Below are 13728 nucleotides of genomic sequence, written 5' to 3' on the forward strand. Positions count from 1 at the left end.
AATTACAAAAGGACATAAGGCACATAAGAGCACAAAAAAAATAAAAACATTATAAAAGAGAATCATACCAGAATTTCCACATACAGTATGTGACTGGTATCTCACAGTGCTTAGCCCAGGATCAGTGAGCAACTTAATAATGACATTCTGAGACACGTTCAAATGGGTGTTTCTCAGTTTCTGGGTGGGTCATGGTCAAGGAGGTTCATACCTGGCAACCCATCCCACAGGTAGAGGTGAGCATGTGCGCGTCACTCGTCAGTGCGCTCAATCAAGCCCTCCGCTCAGAAGAATATGCTTCCAAATTCCAGTCCACTTGGTGCGAGACCTTCCCCTTTCTAACTGCTAGCCACATCAGTTAATTTGAGCCACTTTCAGACATGAACTATGGACTATGTCTGTTGAATCAGGTCCGGACATTCGCTGGTGTTGTCCGTTTCATACAACAGGCAATTTTCCATGTCATTCGTTTGCACACATCAGGAAATCCTCCACGTGGTTTTAGCCGAGAAGGTGGTGCCTGAGTACAGAGTGCATGTGCTGCGGAAATCGCTGTCAGTGTTTACGTGAGACAGACTTTTAATTACATTTTTCAATGTAGACATCATAGATATTTTTCAGAAAGCTATTCTCCAACCACTCCTTCAGTGCACTATTCTGCAGATAAGGTTAGAAAATGTGGGCTAAAGCTTGCGATCCCAGTCAGCGGCGTAGTGCTAAAAAGTGAGCTGGGGTATGGAACAGCTGATTTGACAGCAATGTTGACGAGTGGCATTCAAGCCATAGCTTAACCATGTTCAAGGTATCCCTGCAAAAGTGATCTCTTGAATATATAATGCAAGGTGCATTGCAGCACTATCTCCTTGTTGCATTTTCACGATTCAAGACAGGCAGACCACGAGGAAACGAAACTATAGCTGCTTCATTTAATTATTTACGTTATTTTACAGGCTGATCTGGATTTTTTTCTTCACCATGACACATGACACATGCCCCTGAGCCCCCCTCCTCCCCCGACAACACAACATGTACTTTATATCCGGAACATCTCCCTCTTTTTCACAGGCCAGTGTTGGCAGGTATGGGTGTAACGTTATCTGGGCGAAGTGATGAAGTGAACTCAGATCTGTTTATCTGGGCTGAATCTAGGTTATGCGATATGTGTTGAATTGCCGACCTGACCTAGTCCAGTTGTAGACTGGAAAATATCTGCCAGATCTGCAGAAGCCCAGCGGATACATTGGCTGCCAGATGATGGTTGCAGAAAGAAGTAGTGCCTGTGGACTCTGTGACACTAAGAAACTTCCTTTTAAACCTCTTATTTTGCTATATATTGTGCATGCCCACTTGTGTTTGTATGCACAGCTGTGTGTGTGAGAGACAGTGAGTGTCTGTGTCTGAGAGAGAAAACAGAAGCGTTCGTTTGCAGATCAGCAGCAGACATGTTTCACTTCCTCTCGCTCCTTGTTGCGGTTTGCTGTGACTGACAAGACGACATGTACTCTGTTGTTACTGAAGAGCCTGTGTGGTGAAATTGTGTGGTGCCATCATCGGTTAGCTAATATGCTTTGTGAATAGAGAGCCGCAGGAACGAGTCCGGAAATCATCGATGCTAACACTCCCGGTTCTTCACTGTTTTCGCCTATGGGATTTTTGAATGGATTTTTGGCACGATGCTTCTAATAAGGTCTCTGGGCAACGCAAGCTTAATCAAACGCGAACCAGTGTTTAGTAATATCATCTTCACACATGAGGACCACTTTTATGAGTTTTGAAGCTTTTACGTGCCGTTAGAAGGGCGGCTAGCTCGCAAACGGCTAAATGAGACTACACTGTTGAGTCGACGGGGATATTATACGTCAATAACGTCATCACTTCAAAGGACGAACACGGAAATTCTCTTTCCCTCACCTGGTTCAGCCCGGGGTAATCAGTGCACAGCAGCGCACACATCAACAATACTCCAGGTTGAGTGGTGACGTGACGGGGAAGCCTATGCGACAGTGTGTAGTTCTGGATTAGCTTAGCTCGAGCTTTTTACTTCTAGGGCTCGCATTTACGCTTCAAAACTCATGAAAGTGGTCCTCATGTGTGAAGATTATCCCACTGAACACTGGTTCGCGTTTGATTAATCTTGCGTTGCCCAGAGACCTTATTTGAAGCATCGCGGCAAAAACCCATTCAAAAATCCCATAGACAGAAACAGTGAAGAACCAGGAAGTCCGGGACTTCCGCGTTCTGACTACAAAAATACGTCATCCCTGCGGCTCTCTATAGCGCGTGTCAAACAGACTAGAATAGAATAACTTGTCATTCTCCGGATCCCTTTGAAGCGCCTGAAATGCATCGCTGTCGCGTGAAAACCTTCCATCTCCTAAATGTCATGCAGCTTTTCAGGAGCTAGAAAAAAGCCTTCGTTTTAGATTGACGACCGTGTATTTTTCAGTTGATCTAATGGATTTTGAAAGGGTTTCATAAGTTGTAGAATTTTCTCAATCGTTAAAGGATGGGTTTTCCGTGGGGAATATGAATATATATTAAATCTCACGCCCCTAAGGTTTTCGAATCCGTTGAAATTTTTGAAATTGGAGGTTTACTCACAGAGATATCAACCGAAATCCACTCTGTGTGTGGGGGGGGGTGGTGGGGGGGAGGTGCGGGTGCGGGGACTCGAAATACTACATTTCCCACAATGCACTGGGCTCGCGTGGCCTTCGTTTTTATGCCCACCCCTCAGGCATTTGGCTGATATCAAACTCCAGTAGGTGGCGGTAATGCACATATATGTTTGCCAACCGCCATAAAACTCAAAGAAGAAGAAGAAGAAGGCTTCGACAATTAAATATACAAAGAACAAGAAATAAATCGAAAATAAAATTGCCTCCAAATTGCACCAAATGTAAACGGTAGTATATATGTCGGGAGATGTCTTCATAAAAAAAATTTCATGCATTTTAAGGCATTTTCGTAGGAGTTACGCGCATCTGATGTTGTAACTATTTTCTGTAAAAATGTGTAAAAACGGGTACATTGCTCAGCGTTGATTTCGTTACTTCAACCCACCTACTACTAGATGTAAAATTTGACGAGCTTTCCAATGCCGCCAGTCCCGTGTCGATTAGTGCTTCCGTTCCCGAGATAATGGTCTCTTTGCAAGGAACTATGGGAAGCTAATATTAGCTACAGCAGGCTAGGCGGTTGGAAAGATGGCTGCGTTTTTGTTTTGGTCAAGGCCTCTGAAGGGGCGTGGAGGACCTCTAGAGGCGGGACCATGGCCAACAACAGTTGTAGTTCATAGGTGCACGAGTTCCGCAAGGCGGACTTAGGCCAGATGACGCGAAACGCGTCGGCTGGCCCAAAAAATATGTGAGAGATGCTTGATATCTCTGGCAGTGAATATCCAATTTCAAAAATTTCAACGGATTCGAAAACCTTAGGGGCGTGAGATTTAATATATATTCATATTCCCCACGGAAAACCCATCCTTTAACTTAAGTTGAAAAAATAAGAATAAATGTGGGATAACCAACTGTTGCCCATATCCAAACCCTTAAAACAATTAAGTTGGGGGAAGGGGGGGGGGGGGTTCTGTTTATCCTTGGCACATAACAATGACACCAGAATGTCACCACCATAAAATTTACAACAGCCATTACTACACCACATGGCACATGCACAAACAAGGTGTAAATATTAAGTGATAGGAGTAAAATATTGCATTTGGAGGTCATTTTTACCACTGCTAACACAACACTTCAACCAGAGCTGTTCCTCTTTATATTCATCTTCATGTGTTGCATAATACAGTTTTGAGGGCCGCTGATTCCATGTGTTCATATAGCTGTAGTAGGAGGACCACCTGTGTGACACTTTTCCAGGAATAAGACCGATGTCCCATCCTTTCAAAACTAGGACAACTTTTGTGCCAACATCGGCTAGACCAGAGGTTCTCAAATGTTTTTCAGCCAAGGACCCCTTACAAGATAGAAAATATACCGGGGACCCCCTCATTCTGATTTGTGATTTTGGGCTAAGCTTAATTGTTTCCACGGTAACGTGCTTGACTTTTAATTTGATAGTTTTTTTATTAGAATGTAATCCATGAACCATTTTAGATTTGAAGCATAAACTATTTTCGTTGAACTATGAAGATTTTGCATATTTTTTTTTTATTACATTACATTTACATTACGTCATTTAGCAGACACTTTTGTTTTGTCCAAAGCGACTTACAATATCACAATTTGTCAACAGTACAGAAAACCACTATGCAACACAATCAATGACAGCCAAGATATTTTGATAGACTAGCACCATGTAGGAAGTAGTTTGAGAAGGAATAAGTAACATGTAGCATTTTATTTTTTAATTAAATGTTTTTTTTTTTTTTTTACTTTAACTTTTGGCGGACCCCCTGGCAAAGTGCCACGGACCCCCATTTGAGAACCACTGGGCTAGACTATTAACTGGAACAAGAGATACATCTTGGGACTCAGACACAATTGGCAGATGAAGAAGAGCTGTTATATTTATTTAAATTCCTTCTTTCTAGGCTTTATGCTGGTGATACAGTGCCAGTCAAACGTTTGGACACATTTTTCTTTATTTCTACTTTTTCTTTTTTTAATAATGGTAAAGACATCACAGCTATGAAACAACACTAAATGGAATAAAACGGTGGTTTTAAAACACGTCAAGGACCCCTAAAAGGACGTCGAGGACCCCTAAAATGACACAAATTAGACCATGGATTGATACGATTTTGTCCCAGGCTCCCCCATCTGATAAGATTTTAGCTTTTGTAATAATAATAATAATAATAATAATAATTAAAGCTGCAAGAAGCTTCGACAGGTATTCACAGTACAGCGACCGCCCCAGAAAATCACTCAGGAATGGTGCAAGTGGCGTCAACAAGTGATCGGGAGTCAATACGAGTCACCGTTTATTAGTAGAGGCCATTAATGTGTGATTTTGGGTGATAGCGATTAGCTTAGCACAAATTGAAATCGATACTGCGTGGACATGCGTTGGGCTATCAACACCAAACTTGGTAGAGTCTCTAAGGGCGTTGCCACCGATGTGCCCACCGAGTTTCAAGGCCGTACGCCACTGTGAAGTGGACTTCTGATAGCTTGAATTTCGTCTAAATTTGATTGGCTAATAACTTGGCCATTTTCTACCCGATCTTTAAACCAAAGGATGACTTTGTTCGGGCATGTCCACCGACCATGCATGCCAAAGTTGGTGGAATTTGGAGTTACGGTTCAGGAGGAGAAGAATTTTGAAGGTTTTTCAGAATTTCCAAGATGGTGGCAAATCGACCCAGACGGACCTCATGGGTCCCAATTGCAAATTTGTTCAGCATCCCCAATGACAGCTATATACCAAGTTTCAAGTGTCTAGGTCAAACCGGGTGGCCTGGGGGACCGTTTAAGTTTTATATCAGATGAGTGGGTAATGATAGAGCAGAGTGCTCTAGCACCAGACATCTGGTTCCAGAGCGGGTAAGAAGGTGGGACCTTGACTATGTTCTGACAGACGTATCTGAGACAATGCAAGCTAAACAAACCACCAAGAGAGACTGTGAGCACGAGCTCCAGCGGATCAGAGACCGCGAGCTCCACGAGGAACATCAGCGGACCACCTCTCTAACCAATCTAACAAAAGAGGGCTTCGGTGGGACTCAATCATCCCTGGCTGCTTTACAACCAGCCAGGTCCTGCCGGACCTCTTCTACAACCACACACACACACACACACACACACACACACACACACACACTGACTGACTCACTCACTCACTCACTCACTCACTCACTCTCTCACACACACACACACAAACACACACACACACACACACACACACACAAACACACACACACACACACACACACACACACACTGACTCACTCACTCACTCACTCACTCTCTCACACACACACACACACACACACACACAGATCTCCTCCTCACTGTCACACGCACACAAAGTCTGCGACAGATTCTACCCAACAGTAATGAGGAGAGTTGACAGTGATGAACTGGATACAAAAGGAGTCTCTTGCGCGTCAGCCCCTCCGCAAAAGGAGGTCGGTGCTCTCAGGACAGGACAGTATTATGACAAAAGTTCAATGGACAAACCAAAGAGGATCCTGGAGCACACGATTCACTGGAAAATTGCTTTATTCAATGACTAACGTTTCAACGCCTACTGCGTCTTCATCAGAGTCAAACAGTGATGAACTGGAGTCTGTCAGTGGCTTCAATAGCAAGTTATTCTCAGGCTGTGTGTGTGTGTGTGTGTGTGTGTGTGTGTGTGTGTGTGTGTGTGTGTGTGTGTGTGTGTGTGTGTGTGTGTGTGTGTGTGTGTGTGTGTCTTTCTGTTCCCTACAGACTGCATGTCATTTACTACAGTATGCCGGAGTTAGTATGCCTCAGGGGAAGTGACAGCACAAACAACAGACAGACACTCAAACAAGCTCTCTATCCCTCCATATCTCTTTATCTCACACAAAAAGCCCCCCCCCCCCTCTCTCTCTCCATCTCACACACACACACGCACACACACACACACACACACGCACGCACACACGCGCACACACACACACACACACACACGCACACATACACACGGAAAAACAAATCATCAATCTGTCTCTCGTTCAATCTTGGATACATGTGATGTAGTACATTTATTATGCACCTGTACATGTGCCATGTGTCACGATCATGTCACGATATTACAATATCCAAAACCTAAGAGGATATTATCTATTCTCTAGGGCTGCAACTAACAATTATTTTCATTGTCTATTAATCTGTTGATTATTTCATTGATTAATCGATTAGTTGTTTGGTCTAGTATAAAATGGCGAGAAATGCCGACCCCTTTTCTGTCAAAGCTGTTAAATTATCCTGGGGGGTGATTTCAGTAATGGCTCATTTCCACCACATAGAACAGCACAGCTCTACTCTTAATTGGCCTTATTCGTCTCGACCTGATAGACTGTTTGGTCCCACCGCAGGTTTACTGGACCACAACTGGTCGTCATAGCGACCGCATATCTATGCTATAACGTTAAAAGTAAATCCATACACGTAACTTTTAAATTGGTTATGAAATACTGGTGCCTCTATATGATCTACATGGGCAAATGAGACCATCGGCCAGGAGAATGGATATCAATTTGTTGTTATTTACATGCATGCGCTGCGCGGGGGACGGGGGTTACGCTACAGGGAGAAGAGAAGCCACCAGCCCGGGAGCCACTCACCAGGAAAGGCCGCGGCTCCGGCCTAGCGTCTGAGCGTCACTCGCCAGAACGTAAAATCTAGTCGCATTTGGCGCTTGCCGACTGTTAATTGTGAGCCCTGCTTGTATGCCTATGGCTTGTGGCTTGCGCTGTGTCTTCTTGCAAAGTGCAAACTGCAAATCAAACGCATTTTACAGTACACATGCAATTTTACAATCCTCGTGTGTTAGAATTCTGAAAACGTGAGCCTAAAATTGGGAAAAACTCATGAATTCAAGAGACCAGCGTGTCCAGCACTGTTTGGGAAATGAAACGATCTCAGCGCCAGGCAGCCAGAGAGAGTCCGGCCGAGTCGCAGCCAGGGCCACAGGCAGTCCAGCGTGCAGTCACTGCAGTGTTTTATTTAGAGTAGCATTATATATGATTATTCATGATTTATTTAGAGAACCACATCAGAGAGGATAGGCCACAGCATGATTTTATTCCTCATAGGCGCTCCAGTCGGCATCCTTCACCTTTACTCTGTAGCCTACCACTTTTTTTTTTCTTTTTTTCAGCCCTATTGCTGAGTCATTTTGGCATGTATGAAATGAAATTTAGTGACATCAACAAGATGCTCTACCAGTGCAGTGAGCTAATCTGTCAAGAAAACATCACAAAATAAGCTTGATATAGGCCTGGAAACAAGTTAAAAACACTGGACAGCTTGTCATACTTTGCAGTGTACACTGCAACCAATCTCTCTCTCTCTCTCTCTCTCTCTCATGGCACAGACCCACAGCGATACACTGACTGTGAAACCCCATCTCCCCCCTGTGCTTGGTGGTGAGCTGGGGAAGGTCTCTGTGGTCACACCTGCCTGCCTGCCAATGCTACCGGGTCGAGCAGGAAGCAAGAAGTGTCTGCTGCTCTGCTCGGAGAACAAACGCTAATAAGCAGTGACACCGCCTGGTGATGGCAGGAAGGATAGAGACACTGCGTAACGCGTCATTATTCAGAAACCACGCCCAAGACGGGGGAAAACAGAAACCCCCCCCTCCAATCCTGGCGTTCTCCTATGTCACGTGCATGGTTGCGTGTCGCACAAAAAGATCGTATATACGGAAGATGAACACTCCAACTTACTTCCTTGACAGCTAGATCCACATTTTTCTTCTCGCCAATTCTCAATGGCTTCCTTGTTTTCCTCAGGAGTACAAAAAAACTTTAACTGGCGATTTTTTTACATTTGTTGTCTGCGCAGCCCCACCACACAACAGCTTTTAGCTATGTTTAATTCAAGGAAAATGACGCTGGTGTGTGGAAATAAACGGAGCTTTTCCCCCATGATGGGCGTGGCCTATTTCATGCAGTGTCTCTATTAGAGGTGTAAATCACTTCTCTTCTCTTTCTTGTGTGCGTGCGTGCGGTGGCACTACTCAGTCAGGTGGTTTCTTTCATTTGACCCTCTCTCCAGCGAATAGAAGCGGTTTCTAATACACCCCCCTCTCCATCCCATTTCTCTCCTTCACTCTTTCCCTCAGATTATTTGTGCGGACCAGATCAGAACGTGTACAACATCGACTTCACCAGGTTCAAGATCAGAGACATGGAGACCGGGATAGTGCTGTTTGAAATCACCAAGCCCCCGTCTTTAGGTGAGTCACTGAATATTATGCCATGGATCGTTTTCCCCCCCAACCTGTATTTACCCTGAAAATATTTGCAAAGGACACATGGCGCTCCTTTCCAGCAACCGCCTTCTCTGTTCTCACTCAGGTAGCCTACACTCAGTCACACTCCACCACTAGCACCAAAAAGCGAGATCATATCAAGCCTGTCCTGGCCTCTCTCCACTGGCTCCCCGTCCGTCAACGCATTGATTTGAAATTGCTGCTGATTGTTTTTAAAGCACTAAACGGGCTAGCCCCTTCTTATCTCGCCGAGCTCCTGGTCCACCACGCCCCATCCAGAGCCCTAAGGTCCGCTGACCAACTGCTGCTGGAGGTGCCCAGGACAAAATTAAAGTCCAGAGGAGATAGAGCCTTCACAGCTGCTGTCCCTAGGCTCTGGAACAGCCTCCCCTTCGCTATCCGATCAGCCCAGATTTGCTTATAGGGAAAACAGATCAGTTGAGGATGCAGTTTCTATAGCTCTGAACTCTGTATATGAACACCTGGATAAAAGTGGAGCTTATGTCAGAATGCTTTTCATAGACTATAGCTCTGCTTTTAATACGATCATTCCCTCACTTCTGATCCGTAAACTGCAAAATCTTGGTCTGTGTGATGCTCTTTGTGAATGGATTTTCAGCTTTTTAATCATGAGGCCTCAAAGAGTCAGGATCGGAAATAATCTGTCTGATATACTTGTTCTGAGCACTGGCTCGCCGCAAGGATGCATTCTTAGCTCTTTCTTGTTTACTCTTTTTACCCACGACTGTATCGCTCACTACCTGAACAACCTCATAGTTAAATACGCGGATGACACCACTGTCATTGGGCTCATTAGCTCAAATGACGAGTCTAACTACAGATCTGAGGTAGAAGAACTTGTCAGGTGGAGCGAGGCCAACAACCTCATTCTCATTATTCAAATTTGTTTATTGAGTTTTTCATTTCAAACATACTACATATAAACAGAGACATAAGAAAAAGCAAGACATGTAGCACCAAAATAGGACAGAACATAATAATACAAGAGACACAGACACCCAAGACTCAAAAAATAATAATAATGAAAATAAATAAATGCTACAAACAATTACAATACACTTTGCAGGGGATACGCTAAGTGCTGAGGATATATGTTCTGGCAATCACTCGTGGCAAAAGCCAACACTTGAATCTCTGAAAGTCAGTTAGGCAGTATTGGGAGGAGAGAGGTAATTTTTATCAAAGTAATCTAGAAACGGACCCCACACTCTAAGATATTTCTGAGTCGAACCACGTATAGTGTATTTCAGTTTCTCCAATTTAAGGTGTGCCATAACATCTCTGACCCAACATGCATGAGATGGAGGGGCAGCTGATTTCCAGCTCATTAAAATTAGTCGTCGGGCCAGAAGCGATGAAAAAGCCAAAGCCTCGGCTTGAGCACTAGAGACTGTAACTCCATCAGGTGCTACTCCAAAAATGCCAATGGCAGGGTCTGGATGAATGACCTTCCCGCAGATGTAAGAAAATGTTTCAAAGATGGAGGACCAAAAAGGAACCAGAGACGAGCACGACCAGAACATGTGATATAGAGTCGCTGGGGCCCGTTTACACCTAGAACATGTCGGGTCAAAGCCGGGGTACATCCTGGCAAGCCTACTTTTCGATAAATGAAGTCTGTGTAACACTTTGAATTGCAATAATCCATGTCGGATGCAAATGGATGTTGAGTGAATCATCCCTATCGCTGACTGCCAAGTAAAGTCTGAGATCTCATTTGTGAAATCTTGCTCCCATAACTCTTTCAGATGATCGAGGGTGGGCGAAGCTACCATTTGAATCATACTATATAATCTGGATATAAGGCCTCTGCCTAGTGGATTGAAACATATACACTCTTCTATCCAGCTATCAGGTGGAGAAGATGGGAAGCAGGGAAAGTGTTTTTTGACAAAGCTACGGACCTGAAGATATTTAAAAAAAATGTGTTTCTGGAATGTCATAATCCCTCTTTAACCTCTGGAAGGAAGCAAAGATGCCATCTTTAAATAAATCTTTAACACAAGTCAGCCCTTTCCTCGACCAAGTCTTATAAGTTGTATCCCAAAGGGAGGCAGGGAAGAGAGGGTTGGCTGTGATGGGTATAGAGGGCAGGGCCTGTTTCTGTTTAAAATGAATCCTAAACTGTGACCAAATCTTCAGTGAGCCAGTAACAACCTCATTCTCAATGCCTCCAAGACAAAGGAGCTTGTCGTTGACTTCCGCCGTAAAAAGGCACCTCTCCATCCTATAATAATCAATGGAACAGAGGTTGAGATGGTAAAAAGTATTAAATTTCTTGGTGTCACTATTTCGGATGATCTTAGCTGGCACTCAAATACCAAAGCGATTGTTAAAAAGTCTCAGCAACGTCTTTTCTTCTTAAGAAGACTTAAGGAGTTCACCCACAACAGCCAGATCCTTGTTAACTTGTATCGCTGTATTATTGAGAGCATTCTCACTAGTTCCTTCACTGTATGGTTTGGTAATCTTACTGTCAAGGAGCGAAAATCCTTAAATAGGGTAGTGCGCCTTGCCCGCAAGATAACTGGTGCCAACCTGCCGGCTCTAGAAGAGCTCTATAGCTCCAGACTTTTGTCCCGGGCCTCCAGTATTATCAGGGACCCTGCAGGTCACCCGGCCGCCAGTCTTTTTGAGTTACTCCCTCTGGGTAGACGCTACCGCTCCATTAAATGCTCCACCACTCGCTTTGCGAGAAGCTTTTACCCGAGTGCTGTGCGTAGTTTGAACGATCACAAATCTAAACGGTAGATCTCTGTTTTGTCTAGACCATCTAGACACCTAGACTTTTCTTTTTTTCTGTTATTTTCTTTTGTATAAGATGTCTTATACTGGTTTCTCATGCAATTTGATCCTTGCTTAGGCACTTTACTACTGTGCACTTTATGTGTGATTGTGCACTTTGTTCCTGCACTTTAATAAGTGAGCGGGATGACTCGGGCCTTTATCCACAGATGTACCTGTCTCATTTTATTGTTTTATTGTTTTATTTTATCTTATTTACTTTTTAAACCTTTTTATTGTCTGTCTTTTTATGCTATTTTATGTTGTCATGACCTGTCATATATGTGTCTATGTTTTAAGCTCTTGCACCCCAATTCCAATGTAGTTTCGACTGCAAATGGTAAATAAACTGACTCTGACTCTCAGAGTCTAGCTTCTTTTAAGTCCCTGCTAAAGACCCACCTCTTCTCCCTGGGCTTTAACTCGAGTTGAGCTGTCTTTTTCTGCGCTTTTCGTTTATTATTTTATTCTTTTTATTCTTTTTATTATCTCTCAACTTTTATCCATCTGTATTACTTGTTTGATACTGCACCTTGCTTCTGATTAGTGCATTTGTACCTGCTTTATGTTTGTCGTTGTAAATGTGCTCTATAAATAAAGTTGACTTGACTTGACTTGACTCCACCAAACAAATCCATTAATCTGCAAAACCATACATGTATACATACAATCATATGTATATGGATGGATGCATATTAAATGGAATTGGTTTGCTCAGCTGCTTTGTGCTCATTGACTGTTTGTTAAAATCAATGCATTCATGAGGTCTAAGAATGAATTTGAAAGAACTTTTGTCCCACATGCACTGTTGCTGAATTATTTAAATCAATCCCCATCAAAAAAGAAATCACTGTTTGCACGTGTTATACATATTAACTTGAATATGTCATGTACCATGATTGTGGTATCAATCCCAGTGTCGGTATCGATATCGGTATCGATATCGGCATCGGTATCGATATCAATATCAATATGCGCGTATCATAAAAATGCCATGAAATGATACTGCACTCCGTCGGGTTCCCAGCAGTGCACTACCAAGTTGGATGTCTGCTGCCCGATGTCACTTTCGTGACGCAAATCATGACTGACAGACAGACACCGAGTCCACCTTGGCAATTTTATTATCGGATTCGGACAATAAGTCATTTGTTCCTGTAGGTCTTCATTACCAAGCATATCTCAAAGGGCTTTACAGAGAACAATCATACCTAGATCTAACTGATCAATAATCAATCACAAAACACAATGAAAAAAACCACAAGAGAAACAGCATGTTGAAAAGACAGCAGGCCTACCGTAAACCTGAGCCTAACCAGTACCACCGACATTTCTATTCTGTTCTGTTCTGTTCTGTTCTATTCTATTCTATTCTATTCTATTCTATTCTTGCACTGTACCTCAGAGAGGGCAGGAGGGAAGAGGGATATCGACCCAAACGCCGGCCGTTTTGTCCGCTACCAGTTCACCCCCACTTTCCTCCGGCTGCGGCAAGTGGGAGCCACGTAAGTGTGAATGTGTGTGTGTGTGTTTAGGGTGTGTGTGTGTGCGCGTGTGTGTGTGCGTGCGTGTGTGTGTGTGTGTGTGTGTGTGTGTGCATGTGTGTGTGTGTGTGTGTGTGTGTGTAATCTGTGTTTACCAGTAATGTGCTACATGACCAGAGCACACACCAGGAAAAGGGCCAGTTCATGAACTGACATCATCATTATTGCTCTCTCTCTCTGCATTCCCAGTGTTGAGTTCACAGTCGGAGACGTGCCGATCGACAACTTCAGGATGATCGAGCGGCACTATTTCAGAGAGAAGCTTCTCAAGAGCTTTGACTTTGAGTTTGGCTTCTGCATGCCCAGCAGCAAGAACACCTGTGAACACATCTATGAGTTCCCCCCTCTGTCTGAGGAGATCAGTGAGTCCACACACACACACACACACACACACACACACACACACACACACACACACACACACACACCCACACACACACACACACACACA

At 43.8% G+C, this 13728-nt stretch overlaps 1 protein-coding gene across 1 annotated transcript in view; it reads left to right on the forward strand.

Annotated features, from left to right (window-relative positions):
- The window catches only part of LOC310773466 (protein unc-119 homolog A-like), a 62710-nt gene that overhangs the window by 47461 nt on the left and 1521 nt on the right, over positions 1 to 13728 (forward strand). Inside the window, exons 2-4 of the mRNA XM_083633351.1 lie at positions 8779 to 8892; positions 13139 to 13238; positions 13467 to 13639. Of these exons, the coding sequence (XP_083489477.1) occupies positions 8779 to 8892; positions 13139 to 13238; positions 13467 to 13639 (387 nt within the window). The remainder of the gene's footprint in view (positions 1 to 8778; positions 8893 to 13138; positions 13239 to 13466; positions 13640 to 13728) is intronic.

This window comes from Poromitra crassiceps (genome assembly GCF_964638095.1).
Source record: "Poromitra crassiceps genome assembly, chromosome: 1".
Taxonomy (NCBI): Eukaryota; Metazoa; Chordata; class Actinopteri; order Beryciformes; family Melamphaidae; genus Poromitra; species Poromitra crassiceps.